This window comes from Bufo bufo, chromosome 4 (assembly GCF_905171765.1).
Source record: "Bufo bufo chromosome 4, aBufBuf1.1, whole genome shotgun sequence".
In the NCBI taxonomy this organism is placed as follows: domain Eukaryota; kingdom Metazoa; phylum Chordata; class Amphibia; order Anura; family Bufonidae; genus Bufo; species Bufo bufo.
In genome coordinates, this window is record NC_053392.1 from 410099545 (window position 1) to 410116496 (window position 16952).

General features: G+C 47.1%; 1 protein-coding gene across 1 annotated transcript in view; it reads right to left on the bottom strand.

Annotated features, from left to right (window-relative positions):
* The window catches only part of SFT2D1 (SFT2 domain containing 1), a 97452-nt gene extending 82839 nt beyond the window's left edge, over nt 1-14613 (bottom strand). Inside the window, exon 1 of the mRNA XM_040429296.1 lies at nt 14537-14613. Within this exon, the coding sequence (XP_040285230.1) occupies nt 14537-14551 (15 nt within the window). The 5' untranslated portion in view covers nt 14552-14613. The remainder of the gene's footprint in view (nt 1-14536) is intronic.
* Nucleotides 14614-16952: the final 2339 nt, after the last annotated feature.

Consider the following 16952-nt stretch of genomic DNA (forward strand, 5'->3'; position numbering starts at 1 on the left):
AGGGCCCCATGAAGTCTGCACTTCTCTTTAACTGCCTGGATAACTACCGGATATGGGCTCAGCTGTAGGCCTTGCTCAGCCAGCTGGGGCCGGAGCTGGGGCTGAGCCGCTCTTACACCAAAGTAGTAGGGGTTCAGGTGAACCACAGAGTGGACGCGTCTGTTCAGTGTTCACTGGGGCCCCGTACGCTGAAGAGCCGCAAGGGATGGGCCCTACTGTGCCATGCCACACCTGGGCAGCATGCCGGACTGCGTAACGTCACCCCAGTCCGCTTTCCCCGCACTGTAGCCAGACAAGTCTTTTATTTTTTATTATAATTATATGTATTTTACATTTGGCGACTAAAAAATTCATTTGGCTCCTAAATTTTTCAGATTAGGAGCCAATGGCTCCTTGAGATTTTTTTTTGTCTGGAGCCCTGCATTGGGATATGCCTGATCAGTTCTTTTCCGGCATAGAGCCCTTTTGACGGAACTCTATGCCGGAAAAGAATAACGCTAGTGTGAAAGTACCCTAAGTTACTATATTAATTGGTTACAAGATGACCATTGTATGTTGAATCCATTGTAACTTGAGTCCATTACTCTATAGAAAACTGATAATTGGTTCCAAAGCCAAGAAAAGTAATCCCAGAATAATAAAAAGCAAAGTTTAAGGCCTCTTTCAGACGGGCGTTGCGGGAAAATGTGCGGGTGCGTTACGGGAACACCCGCGATTTTTCCGCGCGAGTTTAAAACATTGTAATGCGTTTTGCACTCGCGTGAGAAAAATCACGCATGTTTGGTACCCAAACCCGAACTTCTTCACAGAAGTTTGGGCTTGGGATCGGTGTTCGGTGTTCTGTAGATTTTTTTCCCTTAGAACATGGTTATAAGGGAAAAAAAATAGCATTCTGAATACAGAATGCATAGTAAAATAGCGCTGGAGGGGTTAAAAAAATAATAATAATAATTTAACTCACCTTAGTCCACTTGATCGCGCAGCCCAGCATCTCCTTCTGTCTCCTTTGCTGAACAGGACCTGTGGTGACGTCACTCCGGTCATCACATGATCCATCACCATGGTAAAAGATCATGTGATGGATCATGTGATGACCGGAGTGACGTCACCACAGGTCCTGTTCAGCAAAGGAGACAGAAGGAGATGCCGGGCTGCGCGAGCAAGTGAATTAAGGTTAAATTATTTTTTTGTATTTTTAACCCCTCCAGCGCTATTTTACTATGCATTCTGTATTCAGAATGCTATTATTTTCCCTTATAACCATGTTATAAGGGAAAATAATAATGATTGGGTCTCCATCCCGATCGTCTACTAGCAACCATGCGTGAAAATCGCACTGCATCCACACTAGCTTGCGGATGCTTGCGATTTTCACGCAACCCCATTTACTTCTATGGGGCCTGCGTTGCGTGAAAAACGCAGAATATAGAGCATGCTGCGATTTTCACGCAATGCACAAGTGATGCGTGAAAATCACTGCTCATGTGAACAGCCCCATAGAAATGAATGGGTCGGTATTCAGCGCATCGCATCCGCGCGGAATACTCGCCCGTGTAAAAGGGGCCCAAAGAAAAAATAAGCAGATAACCAGTACATATGAAGCAAGAAACGGACAGGAATAGATGCTGGAAGCTGTAAATGACTTTCTATGGTGAGGGCAGGAGCTTCAATGCATCTCTATCTCTTTCAATGTACAAATTTGCATAAGCTACCAGAAAAATAAGCCTGGTCAGGAGTGGAGTACAAATAAGACTGTTTACGCTCCTAATTCAGGCGCACCTACATAAATAGGTTGGAAAAAAGTCTCAAAAGTTGGAAAACTTATGAATTAGGGCTCCAATCAAATCAATAGTTGGTGTTAATAACCAAAGATCTGTGTGTGTAAGAGGCCATCTGACCAATCATTGGTCAGATATCTGTCAGATAATCTGTTGGTGTGATACAGCCCTTAAGGGTATATTTGACACCCAGATGTTGCTAGGGATTGTTAGGCCCCTTTCACACGGGTGAGTTTTCCGTGTGGGTGCAATGTGTGAGGTGAACGCATTGCACCCGCACTGAATCCTGACCCATTCATTTCTATGAGGCTGTGCACATGAGCGGTGATTTTCACGCATCACTTGTGCGTTGCGTGAAAGTCACAGCATGCTTTATTTTGTGCGTTTTTCGCGCAACGCAGGCCCCATAAAAGTGAATGGGGCTGCGTGAAAATCGCAAGCAAGTGCGGATGCGGTGCGATTTTCACGCACGGTTGCTAGGAGACAATCGGGATAGGGACCCGATCATTATTATTTTCCCTTATAACATGGTTATAAGGGAAAATAATAGCATTCTTAATACAGAATGCTTAGTACAATAGGGCTGGAGGGGTTAAAAAATAAATAAATAATTTAACTCACCTTAATCCACTTGTTCGCGCAGCCCGGCTTCTCTTCTGCCTTCATCTGTGAGGAAAAGGACCTGTGGTGTCGTCACTGCGCTCATCACATGGTCCAGCACACGATAAATTACCATGGTGCTGGATCATGTGATGGACCATGTGATGAGCTCAGTGACGTCACCACAACATACAATACAATCTACACCTAACCCAAACCCGAACTTCTGGGAAGAAGTTCGGGTTTGGTTACCAAACATGCCGATTTTTCTCACGCACATGCAAAATGCATTAATATGTTTTGCACTCGCACTGAAAAATCGCACATTTTCCCGCGACGCACCCGCATCTTATCCGGGCCAAAAACATGACGCCCGTGTGAAAGCAGCCTTAGGAAGGAAGCGTTCCCTCCCGGCAAACGGCAGATATCTAGCAGAGGACTCATATTACATACAGCAATGTCCTCCACAATATGGGGAGAAACTATCGCTATGCCATTGGTCATCCTTATGCAGGACAGTGGATTTTCCGATCGCAAATCCAGATCTTTCAGCATGCTAAAAATATGGACTGCCTGATGAACAAGGGCAGTATTAGGGCTCTTTTACACGAGCGTGTCCTTTGCGGGAATCACGCTCAGTGTGAGAGAGGGATCGTGCGGTCTGGACTACAGAAGCACATGGCATTATCAGGAATCAAAATGCTGTGAGCCTCTGCCTGATCCTTCTGTAACGGAATCATACTGACATAAAGCTGTCACTGTGAGGCCTCTTGCACACGACACGGATGGGCAGCGACCGCGGGGCAGCCGCATGCGGATTGCAGACCCATTCACTTGAATGGGGTCCACGATCCGTCCATTCTATTTTTTTGTGGAACGGAACACCACAGAAGCACTCTGTAGTGCTTCCATTCCACACCGCATCTCCAGATTTGCGGACTCATTTAAGTGAATGGGTCCGCATCCGTGATGCAGAATGCACACGGCCGGTGCCCCGTGTATTGCGGACCCGCCGTATGCGGGCTGCAATACGGCCACGGGAGCACTGCGGTCGTGTGCAAGAGGCCTGATTCTGTTATAGAAAGGTCAGGCAGAGGCTCACAGCATTATTAATAATGATAATGCCATGTGCTTTTGTAGTCCAGATCGCACAATCCTTCTCTTATATGGATCGTGATTCCCGCAAGGGATCCGCTCATGTGAAAGAGCCTTAGACTGCCAGATGATCAGTATGTTTCAGTGTTTATAGGAACATTCATTACCGATCATTGGGCACAAAATCTGACAGTCTAATATACCATTTAGTCTTAAAAATCGAAATAGGAGCAACGGGTGCAAATGCCTCCAAAATCAGTTGATAAATGAGACTTAAAAAAACATGAAAACAGGTGCATACACTATAGTAAATGTGGCCCGATGTGTGTGGAAAAGATCTGGAAAGGGTGTATATTTCACCCAGAGTCCTTAGCTGGGGAGATAAACCAGAAAGCTCTATTTATTCAGCAAAGTGTAGTTGGCTTGAGCTGTTTGTTCAGACTTTGTTGTGGACTGGATTTTTTGGACTCGTAGGTAGGTGTGGCAGTGGGACCTACCAGTCCACACCTGTGTTCCAGGACAGCGATTCCCCAAGCCTGAGGAGATCCCAGGTATGACTATTGGAACGTTACTGGGGAATGAAGAGAGGCCTCAGTTATGGTCAGACTATGGTGGCTGTGAAAAGCTAGATTCCCCTGACCCACTGAGGGCGTAGGTGAGAGATAGGGTCATTGTATAGGTAGAGCCAAGATAGGCAGGTGTACATACTGTGTGTGTGCATATATATTTACTCAAATTGCAATAAATTCATCAGAATGATGCACATGACATCTCGTGATATTAGTTAGAGCTCTCTCTCTCTCTACTATGGAACTCTCTGCCTGAGGAGGTGGTGATGGTAAGTTCACTAAAAGAGTTCAAGAGGGGCCTGGATGTATTTCTGGAATGAATAATATTACATGTTATAGTTACTAGAGATGGGTTGTTGATCCAGGGAGTTATTCTGATTGCCTGTTTGGAGTCGGGAAGGAATTTTTTCCCCATTAGGCCTCATGCACACGGCCGTGGAAAAACTGAACAACTGTACCCAATCGCATACAAAACGAAGGCCTCTTTCACACGGGCGTTGCGGGAAAATGTGCGGGTGCGTTGCGGGAACATGCGCGATTTTTCCGCACGAGTGCAAAATATTGTAATGCGTTTTGCACTCGTTTGAGAAAAATCGGCATGTTTGGTACCCAAATCCTTGGGATCTGTGTTCTGTAGATTGTATTATTTTCCCTTATAACATGGTTATAAGGGAAAATAATAGCATTCTGAATACAGAATGCATAGTAAAATAGCGCTGGAGGGGTTAAAAAAATAATAATAATTTAACTCGCCTTAATCCACTTGCTCACGCAGCCCTGCTTCTCTTCTGTCTTCTTCTTTGCTGTGTGCAGGAAAAGGACCTGTGGTGACGTCACTCCGGTCATCACATGGTCCGTCACATGATCTTTTACCATGGTGATGGATCATGTGATGACCGGAGTGACGTCACCACAGGTTCTTTTCCTGCACACAGCAAAGAAGACAGAAGAGAAGCCGGGCTGTGCGATCAAGTGGATTAAGGCGAGTTAAATTATTTATTTATTTATTTTAACCCCTCCAGCGCTGTTTTACTATGCATTCTGTATTCAGAATGCTATTATTTTCCCTTATAACCATGTTATAAGTGAAAATAATAATGATCGGGTCTCCATCCCGATCGTCTCCTAGCAACCGTGCGTGAAAATCGCACCGCATCCGCACTTGCTTGCGGATGCTTGCGATTTTCACGCAGCCCCATTCACTTCTATGGGGCCTGCGTTACGTGAAAAACGCACAAAGAGGAGCATACTGTGATTTTCACGCAACGCACAAGTGATGCGTGAAAATCACAGCTCGTGTGCACAGCCCCATAGAAATGAATGGGTCAGGATTCAGTGCGGGTGCAATGCGTTCAACTCACGCATCGCATCCGCGCGGAATACTCGCCCGTGTGAAAGGGGCCTTAGTTTTGTATGCGATTGGGTTCAGTTGTTCAGTTTTTTCCACGCGAGTGCAATGCGTTTTGATGCGTTTTTCATAAAACTGAAGGTTTACAAACAACATCTCTTAGCAACCATCAGTGAAAAACGCACCACACCCATACTTGCTTGCGGATGCAATGCTTTTTCACGCAGCCCCCTTCACGTCTATGGGGCCAGGGCTGTGTGAAAAAACACAGAATATAGAACATGCTGCAATTTTCATGCAACGCACAAGTGATGCGTGAAAAACAACACAGACCCATTGAAATGAATGGGTCAGGATTCAGTGCGGGTGCAATGCGTTCACGTCATGCATTGCAACCGCGCGGAAAACTTCGCCAGGGTTTTTCGTTCCAGAAGCTTAAATTAGATTCAGAGGGTACTCTCTGCCAACATGCCGGTGCAAGGTGTAACCCATACCGTTTCGGGGACGTGGCCCCTTCCTCAGTGGCCACGTCCCTGAAACGCGTATGGGTGACACCTTGCACCGGCATGCTGGCAGAGAGTCCCCTCTGAATCTAATTTAAGCTTCTGGAACGAAAAACCCTGGCGATATTTAAACTTCACCAAGCGCAAAACCTGCTGACGACACTGGACACAGAGTCAGCTGATATCCACGCCGAGTCGACATTCAGAAACGGGAGAGGAATAAGAGTAAGGTAACACTGAATGAGTAAATACAACTAGGTGGGACGCCACCTTGCTTACCGCATTGTACCTCTTTCTCTCTCCGTGATATTGCAAAGACTGGCGATCTATATATGCACAAATAAAACTAGCCAGGAGTGGAACTGTAAAAGTTATAAGATACCTTGACCCGGAATGTGGGAAAGTTATTCTGAGAAAAGATTTTTTTTTACATCTGGCCCCTAATTAGCGCCATATCCTCTGCTGCAGTCAAAGAGAAATATACGTTCTATATCTGTGGTTTATGTGGACGGACTTATATATATATATATCATTGCCTTTTGATATATACCATTGCCTTTTGATATATTTACTGCTGCTAACTGCTGCTACTTGCCATTTACTGCTGCTATTCTGATATTATATACGTTTGATTGCTACTACTGATATTTTAGTGATACTTTTATATGCTGATACTGTATACTGTTATTTTATGCTATTTTAGATAACTGATTTTATAATAAATATCTCGTTTGTTGGTAACATATATCGAGTGCCTGGTCTATCTTTACAAACCTAATTCCATCAGGGTTTCTGCTACCACCTACGTTAGTGGCTCCAACCCCCACTTCTCCTCCTCTGCCTTCTCCTTCAGTTCCACCTCAGAATTATCCTCTTGCAGTTTCAGTCAGCCATCAGTCAGTAGCTGGAAGCAGTGTAGCACTGCAGTGGGGAAGCGTCAACAGGTCAGGCTTAAGTTGATCTGCTTAGGTGACAAACAGCGCACCACCGCAGAGCTGTGGCAGGGGATAAGAGACCAGACTGAGATGTGGCTCTCACCACTCAACCTAGAACCAGGCATGGTTGTGTCGGATAATGGCCGTAACTTGGTGGCGGCTTTGGAGCTCGGCAAGCTCACACATATCCCATGCCTAGCCCACGTCTTCAACTTAGTGGTCCAGCGGTTTCTCAAAACCTACCCCAATTTTCCTGAGCTACCAGTGAAGGTGCGCCGCATGTGTGTCCATTTCCGCAAGTCATCGACAGCTTCCGTCGGTCTGTCAACGCTTCAGCAGCGCTTACAATTGCCAACTCACAGACTGTTGTGCGACGTGAGCACGCGCTGGAGCTCGACGTTCCACATGTTGGCCAGGCTCTGTGAGCAGCAGAGGACAGTTGTGGAATACCAGCTGCAACATGGTTGTCGCCTTTACAGTCAGCTTCTGCTCTTCACAAGCGCAGAGTGGGTATGGATGTCTGACCTCTGTGAGGTTTTAAGAAACTTTGAGGAATCAGCACAGATGGTGAGCGGCGATAACGCCATTATCAGCATCACCATCCCACTTCTGTGTCTACTCAAACGCTCGCTGCTCATAATTAAGGACAACTCTTTGCATGTGGAAGAGGTGGAAATGGTTGAAGACATTAGACAGGTTGATAGCGATACCACCCTCAGTTCGTCTTCTCAGCGCAAATTGGATGATGATGAGGAGGAGGAGCAGGAGACGGTTGCCTCCGCTACAGACGGTAGTACCCATGGAAGTTTAATTCCTCCAAAAATTGCTCCAAAAATTTCCAGCTGACAACGCTGGCGGCAGAGTACGTATGTAGTTCCTTGGGCAAACGAGGAGGGGAGACTAGGGGAAAACAAAGCAGGTCCAACAGAGGCAGGGCAAGGGAACAGTGTCACAAGAAGGGAAACATTTTGGAAGATGGTGAAGGAGTACGTAGTAGACCGTGTCAGCGTCCCCAATGATCCCTCTATGCCTTACAACTACTGGGTGTCACAAGAAAGGAAACATTTTGGAAGATGGTGATGGAGTACGTAGTAGACCGTGTCAGCGTCCTCAATGATCCCTCTATGCCTTACAACTACTGGGTGTCCAAGCTGGACACGAGGCACGAACTGGCGCTCTACTCCTTGGTTTTGTCAGAGCGGGTATTTAGTGCTGCTGGGGGCATAATAACTGATAAGCGCATCCGCCTGTCAACTGAAAATGCTGACCGATTTAGGCCTCATGCACACGACCGTTGTGTGCATCCGTGGCCGTTGTGCCGTTTTCCGTTTTTTTTCGCGGACCCATTGACTTTCAATGGGTCCGTGGAAAAAACGGAAAATGCACCGTTTGGCAGCCGCATCCGTGAGCCGTGTTTTCTGGCCGTGAAAAAAATATGACCTGTCCTATTTTTTTCACGGCCAACGGTTCACGGACCCATTCAAGTCAATGGGTCCGTGAAAGAACACGGATGCACACAAGATTGGCATCCGTGTCCGTGATCCGTGGCCGTAGGTTAGTTTTTATACAGACGGATCCGAAGATCCGTCTGCATAAAAGCTTTTTCAAAGCTGAGTTTTCACTTCGTGAAAACTCAGAACCGACAGTATATTCTAACACAGAAGCGTTCCCATGGTGATGGGGACGCTTCTAGTTAGAATACACTACAAACTGTGTACAAGACTGCCCCCTGCTGCCTGGCAGCACCCGATCTTTTACAGGGGGCCGTGATCAGCACAATTAACCCCTTCAGGTGCGGCACCTGAAGGGGTTAATTGTGCTGATCACGGCCCCCTGTAAGAGATCAGGGCTGCCAGGCAGCAGGGGGCAGACCCCCCCCCCCCCCTCCCCAGTTTGAATATCTTGGGTGGCCAGTGCGGCCCCCCCCCCTCCCTCTATTGTAATAAATCGTTGGTGGCACAGTGTGCGCCCCCCCCCCCCTCCCTCCCGCTATTGTAATAATTCGTTGGTGGCACAGTGTGCGCCCCCCATCGGCCCCCCCTCCCTCTATAGCATTAACAACATTGGTGGCCAGTGTGCGGCCTCCCATCTCTCCCCCCCCCCCCCCCCCATCATTGGTGGCAGCGGAGTTCCGATCGGAGTCCCAGTTTAATCGCTGGGGCTCCGATCGGTAACCATGGCAACCGGGACGCTACTACAGTCCTGGTTGCCATGGTTACTTAGCAATAGTACAATAGTAGAAGATTCATACTTACCTGCTCCAGGCTGCTGCTGCGATGTTCGTGTCCGGCCGGGAGCTCCACCTACTGGTAAGTGACAGGTCTGTGCGGCGCATTGCTAAATGAACTGTCACTTACTAGTAGGAGGAGCTCCCGGCCGGACACGAACCTCGCAGCTCCCAGGTAAAGTATGAATCTTTTACTATTGTACTATTGCTAGTAACCCGCTGCCACCAATGATCGGGGGGGGGGGGAAGATGGGAGGCCGCACACTAGCCACATGGGGGGCGCACACTGTGCCACCAACGAATTATTACAATAGAGGGAGGAGGGGGGGGAAGCCGCACTGGCCACCAATGATATTCAAACTGGGGAGGGGGGGGTCTGCCCCCTGCTGCCTGGCAGCCCTGATCTCTTACAGGGGGATATGATAGTACAATTAACCCCTTCAGGTGCGGCACCTAAGGGGTTAATTGTGCTGATCACGGCCCCCTGTAAGAGATCGGATGCTGCTAGGCAGCAGGGGGCAGTCATGTACACAGTTTGTAGTATATTCTAACTAGAAGCGTCCCCATCACCATGGGAACGCCTCTGTGTTAGAATATACTGTCGGAAATGAGGTTTCACGATCTCACTCATATCCGACAGTATATTCTAACATAGAGGCGTTCCCATGGTGATGGGGACGCTTCAAGTTAAAATATACCATCGGATTGGAGAAAACTCCGATCTGATGGTATAAAAGGGACTCCAGACTTTACATTGAAAGTCAATGGGGACGGATCCGTTTGAAATGGCACCATATTGTGTCAACGTCAAACGGATCCGTCCCCATTGACTTGCATTGTAATTCAGGACGGATCCGTTTGGCTCCGCACGGCCAGGCGGACACCAAAACGACTTTTTTTTCATGTCCGTGGATCCTCCAAAAATCAAGGAAGACCCACGGACGAAAAAACGGTCACGGATCACGGGAAAACGGAACCCCGTTTTGCGGACCGCAAAAAAATACGGTCGTGTGCATGAGGCCTAACTCTTATAAAAATGAACAAGGCCTGGATCGCCCCTGACTTCTCTACTCCACCAGAGGAAAGCAGCTGAACATAAAGGCACTTTAAATGTGTTTTTTATAATGTACTGAATACACTGTATTACCATGCACCCCTTCCACCACAAAAAAAAGGTATATGGTTCAATCTTTCTTTTCTCGTCCTCCTCCTCCATCATATCAACATTAGTGTTGAGCGTGAATATTCGAATCACAAATTTTAATCGCGAATATCGCTATTTTGCTATATTCGTATTCGTGAATAGTGTTGAATATTCTAATTGCGAATGTATTGCGAATTTATTACATTGCTGAATTTCGCAATCAATTAAACAATGACTATAAATTTGCGAATTTATGGTGAATATTTGGCCAAAAATTCATGAAATATTGCGAATTCGAATATTGACTATGCCGCTCATTACTAATCAACATGCTTATTAGTCTGCCCTCGCTCCTAATGTTGTAGAGGGTCAGCTCACCTGCAGGCCCTCGCATGTAATGTTTTTGAGGGTCAGCTCACCAGCAGGCCCTCAACCATAATGTTTTACTGGGTCAGCTCACCAGCAGGCCCTCGCCCATAATTTTTTCAATGGTTAGCTAAGCAGCAGGCACTCGCCCATAATTTTTTCAATGGTCAGCTCAGCAGCAGGCACTCGCCCATAATTTTTTTCGATGCTAAGATCAGCAGCAGGCACTTGCCCCTAATGTTTTAGATGGTCAGCTCAACAGCAGACCGTCGCCCGTAATGTTTTAGAGGGTCACCAGCAGGCCATCAATCATAATTTTTCAAGGGTGTATGATGCCCTCCTTTATGTGTAATAAAGGGTGTATTGGAGTGCGGGTTCCTTGTACTTTTTGGCAGCCCTTTCACTTAGTGCATAGGCCTTATGAGTGTAGGAGTTCCACTACCTTAACAATTGTACCACAATGTGAATGAGGCCCTCTATTATGTGATATACAGGTTGTATCGGAGTGCCTCATCCTTGTAATTTTTGGCAGCACTTGCACTTTATATACAAGTAAATATACAGGAAACAATGTTTCCTGACAATTTTTTCTCTAAAATCGATTTTATCTTCGGTTTTGAGCGTATTATTGTCAGTCTGTAAAAGTGGCATACTACTCTGACAACCTCGTTCCCAGCAGCGATCTGGGAGTCCAAGATGCATCCAGACATCCTCCCCAAGCTGTTCCTGAACCATTTCGGTGGTGTTTCCATCAATTTCTGACCTTTTCCTAAGAACCAGACCCCCCCCCCCCCTCTTCAGAATAGGGGGTGCCTGGTTTAAAGCTCGGGTTCTTCTATTGACTTCCATTGTGCTCGGGTGCAGCACCCAAGCATCCTGAGGTGTTTGACCTGAACACCCGAGCACTTTGCTGCTCAATCAACACTACTCAACACTACTGATGACTAGGTATGAGCGGATGTTTCATCCGAAGTCGATTCGCTCATCCCTACTGATGACCTATCCTCGGTATGTGATCGGTGGGGGTCGGACACCGTAGCTCACAATATCGCTTCAACCTTCTCTCTGCTTTCCTTAGGTAAGTGATGACATGCTCAGCTTAGCCCCATAGAAGTGAATTGGGCTGAACACGATATCAAGCACAGCTGCTCTGAAATGTACGGCGCCGTGCATGGTAAGCTGCGAGAAGGCTGCGGTGCTCCCAGGTGTCAGACCCTCACCGATCACATACTGATGACCTGTCCTCTGGATAGCTCATTAGTTGTATAGACTTGGAAAATCCTTTTAAATTACATTAATGTAACTCTATTTTGTAATTAATGTGATTCACTTTTGCTATTACCCTTTGCTGGAAGTAAATGCACCATAAAGGCAGGCATGTGTAACACCCCAGAGTGGTGTTACCACTTCTGCACCTTGCTACTGTCTTTATTGGTCTAACCTCATGTCATCTTATGTATTTATTCCAGGTCCTCCCCACTGTGCATTTCTAATGTTATGTAACTGTTCATGTAATGTGCCTGGTTCACCAGCAGGTGGAAGCAAACATGGCAGAGCTATACTTCGATAGAAAGGAATCTTCCATTCCATTCTAACCCCTTCCCCTCTGGAGAGAGGTGGGCGAGTCCTACTTCCTGCAGGAAGGGTGGGGACCAGTTAGTTAGTCTATTTTTACCCCCAGCTAGGGAAAGGGTGTGCAGGGGCACATCTCTGCTGGAGGTGCCCACGCCAGCTAGAGCACCCTAAGCTCTTCTGGCCATGGAGGCCAAAGCTTGAAGCCTCAGGAGCCAAGAGAAAAGTTCTCTGCCATAACTTAGAGTCAGACTACAAAGTGAAGTGCAGCATACAGAAGAAGCTGAGTTATACAGCCAGCCTGTCAGTACAGCAGAGTCAGAGAGAAACAGATAAAGCAGAGTGGAGTTTGCCTGCCAGTTTCATGCTAAAGCCCGTTGGACCAAAGACAAAGCCTGTAAACAGTTTTGGAGAACGTTTATGCAAAGTAAAGCTGCCATTGAACTTCATCTCAAGGTCTGGACTCCAGTTATTCTTTTATCCCTCAATTATTCCCCTTATTTATTGCTTCAGAGCCAAAGCCTGGGGTCCAGCCGTGTCCAGGTAGGATCACCGTGACACACATATAGAGACATTTTAGGCCGCACTATACCACTCGGCATTTCCTACACCTGGGATGCGCTACATAGAGGGCCCTAGGGGGAGGTGCCCGTTGCACATGTTGCAAAAGCCACATACTTGCCAGCACACTCAGCCTGGGTTTACACATTTGTTTATTTATATTCAGCTTTTGAAGACAAACCCAGGTGAGGATTCAGAAAGAGGAGAAGACTCAGCCTTTCCTTTAAAGGGAACCTGTCGCGGCAAAAACCACCCCAAACTGCCAGCAGTACCTTCAAGTAACCGGCAGTGTGCTTCTAAGGCCTCATGCACACGACCGTTGTGTGCATCCGTGGCCGTTGTTCCGTTTTCCGTGATTTTCTGCGGACCCATTGACTTTCAATGGGTCCGTTGAAAACTCGGAAAATGCACCGTTGTTCATCCGCGGCCGTAATCCGTGTTTCCTGTCCGTCAAAAAAATATGACCTGTCCTATTTTTTTGACGGACAACGGTTCACGGACCCATTCAAGTCAATGGGTCCGTGAAAAAACACGGATGCACACAAGATTGGCATCCGCGTCCGTGATCCGTGGCCGTTGGCAACTTTCACACAGATGGATCGCAGATCCGTCTGCATAAAAGCTTTTTCAGATATGAGTTTTCACTTCGTGAAAACTCATATCCGACAGTATATTCTAACACAGAGGCGTTCCCATAGTGATGGGGACGCTTCAAGTTAGAATATACTGAGAACTGTGTACATGACTGCCCCCTGCTGCCTGGCAGCACCCGATCTCTTACAGGGGGCTGTGATCCGCACAATTAACCCCTCAGGTGCCGCACCTAAAGGGTTAATTGTGCGTATCATAGCCCCCTGTAAGAGATCAGGTGCTGCCAGGCAGGAGGGGGCAGACCCCCTCCCTCCCAAATATTATATTCATTGGTGGCCAGTGCGGCCTCCCCTCTCCCCCCCCCCCTTCCCAGTTAAAATCACATTCCGAATCCCCCATCATTGGTGGCCAGTGCGGCCTCACATCTCCCCCCCCCCCCTAGTTAAAATCACGGTCCGAATCCCCCATCATTGGTGGCCAGTGCGGCCTCACATCTCCCCCCCGCCTTCCCTTGTTAAAATCACGTTCCGAATCCCCCATCATTGGTGGCCAGTGCGGTCTCACATCTCCCCCCCCTAGTTAAAATCACGTTCCGAATCCCCCATCATTGGTGGCCAGTGCTATTTTCGAGTCACTCTTGAAGTCAAGCGGGCAGCGTCAATTCAAGGTAACCACGCCCCCTCCCTGTCCCTTCGCTGTGACTGACGGCGCTTATGCCCGACAGCCGGCTGGCTTTCAGTCACAGGAGAAGGGGGCGCGGTTAGCTTGCCCGTTTGACTTCAAGAGTGACTCGAAAATAGCGCGGACGGAGGATAAAAGATAGTTTTTTTCCTGCTTTTACCGCATCTGACTGCAGGAAGAAAATCATCATTAGAAACACACTGCCGGCTACTTGAAGGTAATGCTGGCGGTTTGGCGTGGTTTTTGCTGCTGATAGGCTTAAAGGGAACCTCATTCACATCTCAGTGTTTTGGTCAGTGATTTCCATCGGTGATTGTGAGCCAAAACCAGGATTGGAGCCTCCACAGACATAAGGTATAAGGGAAAGATCTGCACCACACCTGGTTTTGGTTGAAAATCACTGACGTGTGAATGAGGCATTAGATGCAAGCTCAATTTATGATCCACTCTCTTTGTTTTAGCTTCAAAAACTTCCTAAAACCCCCCTGGCCATTCTGTAAGCCAGATCCATTTCTAATAAGGCAGCCCAGAGATGTTTCAGTCATTAGTAAGGTTAAAGGACTCACCGTTGTGTCTTGCATGTCACTGCTCACAGTGCTTCCTATCCTTGCTTTCAATGTATGCACTGATCATCCACCCCTTCCCACCTCCTCTTTTGTCATTTCGAAGCAGGAAATACCGTATTAAACCTAATGTAGGCTCATCAGCCTCCAGCATGAAAGCACTTCTAGCAGTGCAGGAAAAATTGCATTCTTGCTTTTAAAAATACTCAATGCTGTACTCGATTAGTGGATGCTGCAAATTCCCAGTTTAACTCATGAAAGGCAATCAATAAATACATTTGCATTTATTATAGGTCATTTGTGCTATCATATTATCTATGGAACTAATTGGTACAGTTGGGCACATTTACTAAAGGCGATTTTTCAGCCAGTAATCGCTAAGGGGGGTGTTCGTTCATTGGGCAATTCAGATTTTTAAACATGCTTAAAAATCAGCTCTTGCAGGCAGCAGATCGTGGTGTTGGCAAATCACTAGACAGTATGGAGACGAGCGATGGCATAGCGATCGTTCCTCCCCATGCTGTGGAGGAGATCGCTGCATGTAATAGCTCCCAAGAATCGCTTGCTCAATCGGCCTGTGTAATACACACTTAGGCCTTTTTAACACGGGCGTGTGCGCCCCGTTGCCGTATTGCGGACCACATTTGCGGATCCGCAATACACGGGTGCCGTTCCGTGGGTATTCCGCATCACGGATGCGGACCCATTCACTTGAATGGGTCCGCAAATCCGGAGGTGTGGAACGGAACCACGGAACGGAACCCTACGGAAGCACTACAGATCCGTGGGGTTTTGTCCCGTACTTCCATTCCGCAAAAAGATAGAACATGTCCTATCTTTTTGCGGAACGGCCAGATCGCGGACCCATTCAAGTGAATGGGCCCACGATCCGCTGCGGCTGCCCCACGGACTGTGCTCGTGTATTGCGGCCCGCAATACGGGAACGGGGCGCACACGCCAGTGTGAAAGAGGCCTAAGGCCTCTTGCACACTAACGTTTTTTTTTCCCGTTTACATTCTGTTTTTTGCGTTCCGTATACGGACCGTATACAGAACCATTAATTTCAACTCACTGATGCTTCTGTATATACTGTACTCAGGGGCAATCCCCTACAGGTGTTTCAGGAGAGGTTGTCACATTTGTTGGATAGGGGTCTGGAGACGGGAGTCATCAGTCAGAGGGAGGCGGACTATATTTATGTTCAGTTCCCTATCATTTCAGTATTCCATGCATTGCCTAATATTCATAAGAACATTTTTCCTCCACCCATGAGGCGTATTGTGGCCGGCATAGGGTCCTTCTCAGAGAGATTGTCTGAGTCGGTTGACTCCCTTCTCCAGCCCCTTATCCAACAGATTCCTGGATATATCAGGGACACCAGGTCTGTATTACAGGCCTTTGATGGAGTCATATGGCATGACACCTATTTCTGGATTACGTCGGACGTGGTGTTCCTTTATACGAATATTCCACATAATATGGCACTATCAGCCCTCCCATGGTTTTTGTGCACATATAGTGATTACACTCCAGTGCTACAGGAATATGTTGTAATGGTGACAGAAATTCTCTTGAAACACAACTTTTTTATATACCCTGATGCTATAGAGGTCTGAAACGCGTCACTTGTTACACCTTGCTGTGTGGAATTTTACAACCGCTGAAATAAAGAAACCACGTATTCACACCTGACCTGAGCTGGACTTCTCCTTCCTTTAAAATCGCTTTTGCATCCCCGCATCCAGGTGCGGTGTCCGTGCCCGGAGGGTGTCGTGGAGCAGGTGAGAGCTGCCTTACACCCAAACTATTTGACTGTTACCTGGTGGCGTGCACTCCCTGCGTGGATTTATCCGAATCAGCGTTTTTTTTTCCCTTCCCCCCTCCTGTGGAACATGGCACATATATCATTGCGCCCAATGGATGATGACATTGAAAGGGTGAGAAAAATGAATGCCATATTTGATGTTCCTAAACAGGAGATGCAAGATGTTCTTAATGTGAAGACGCAAATGTTATCTCTGGAAAAGTTAATGTTGAAGGAACTGCGCACGTGGTGGGACGCCACTTCATTACAAAGATATATGGACAAAAAAATGATCCCTCGTGGCGTTAGAAACCCACGGCTGTTGATACTCTATCTAGTCTCAGAGAAGAAATTAAAAAAGCTCAGGATTTGCTATCAGTACTCTCCAACATGCCTGTCTTTGTCGATCTTGACAATCAACTCAAGTACAATCTTAATAAAGTGGAAGAGGACTTAATGCTGTTCAAACAAAACAAATTCAACAGGGACCTGTTGGATTACAACAATGATGCAGTATATACATGGGCAGAGGTACGTGGGAACACACCTCGTTCTATCCTGCGGAGATCCCGCTCCAGGCATAGACGAATGCCTAAAGTTTCATTCAGTTCAGTC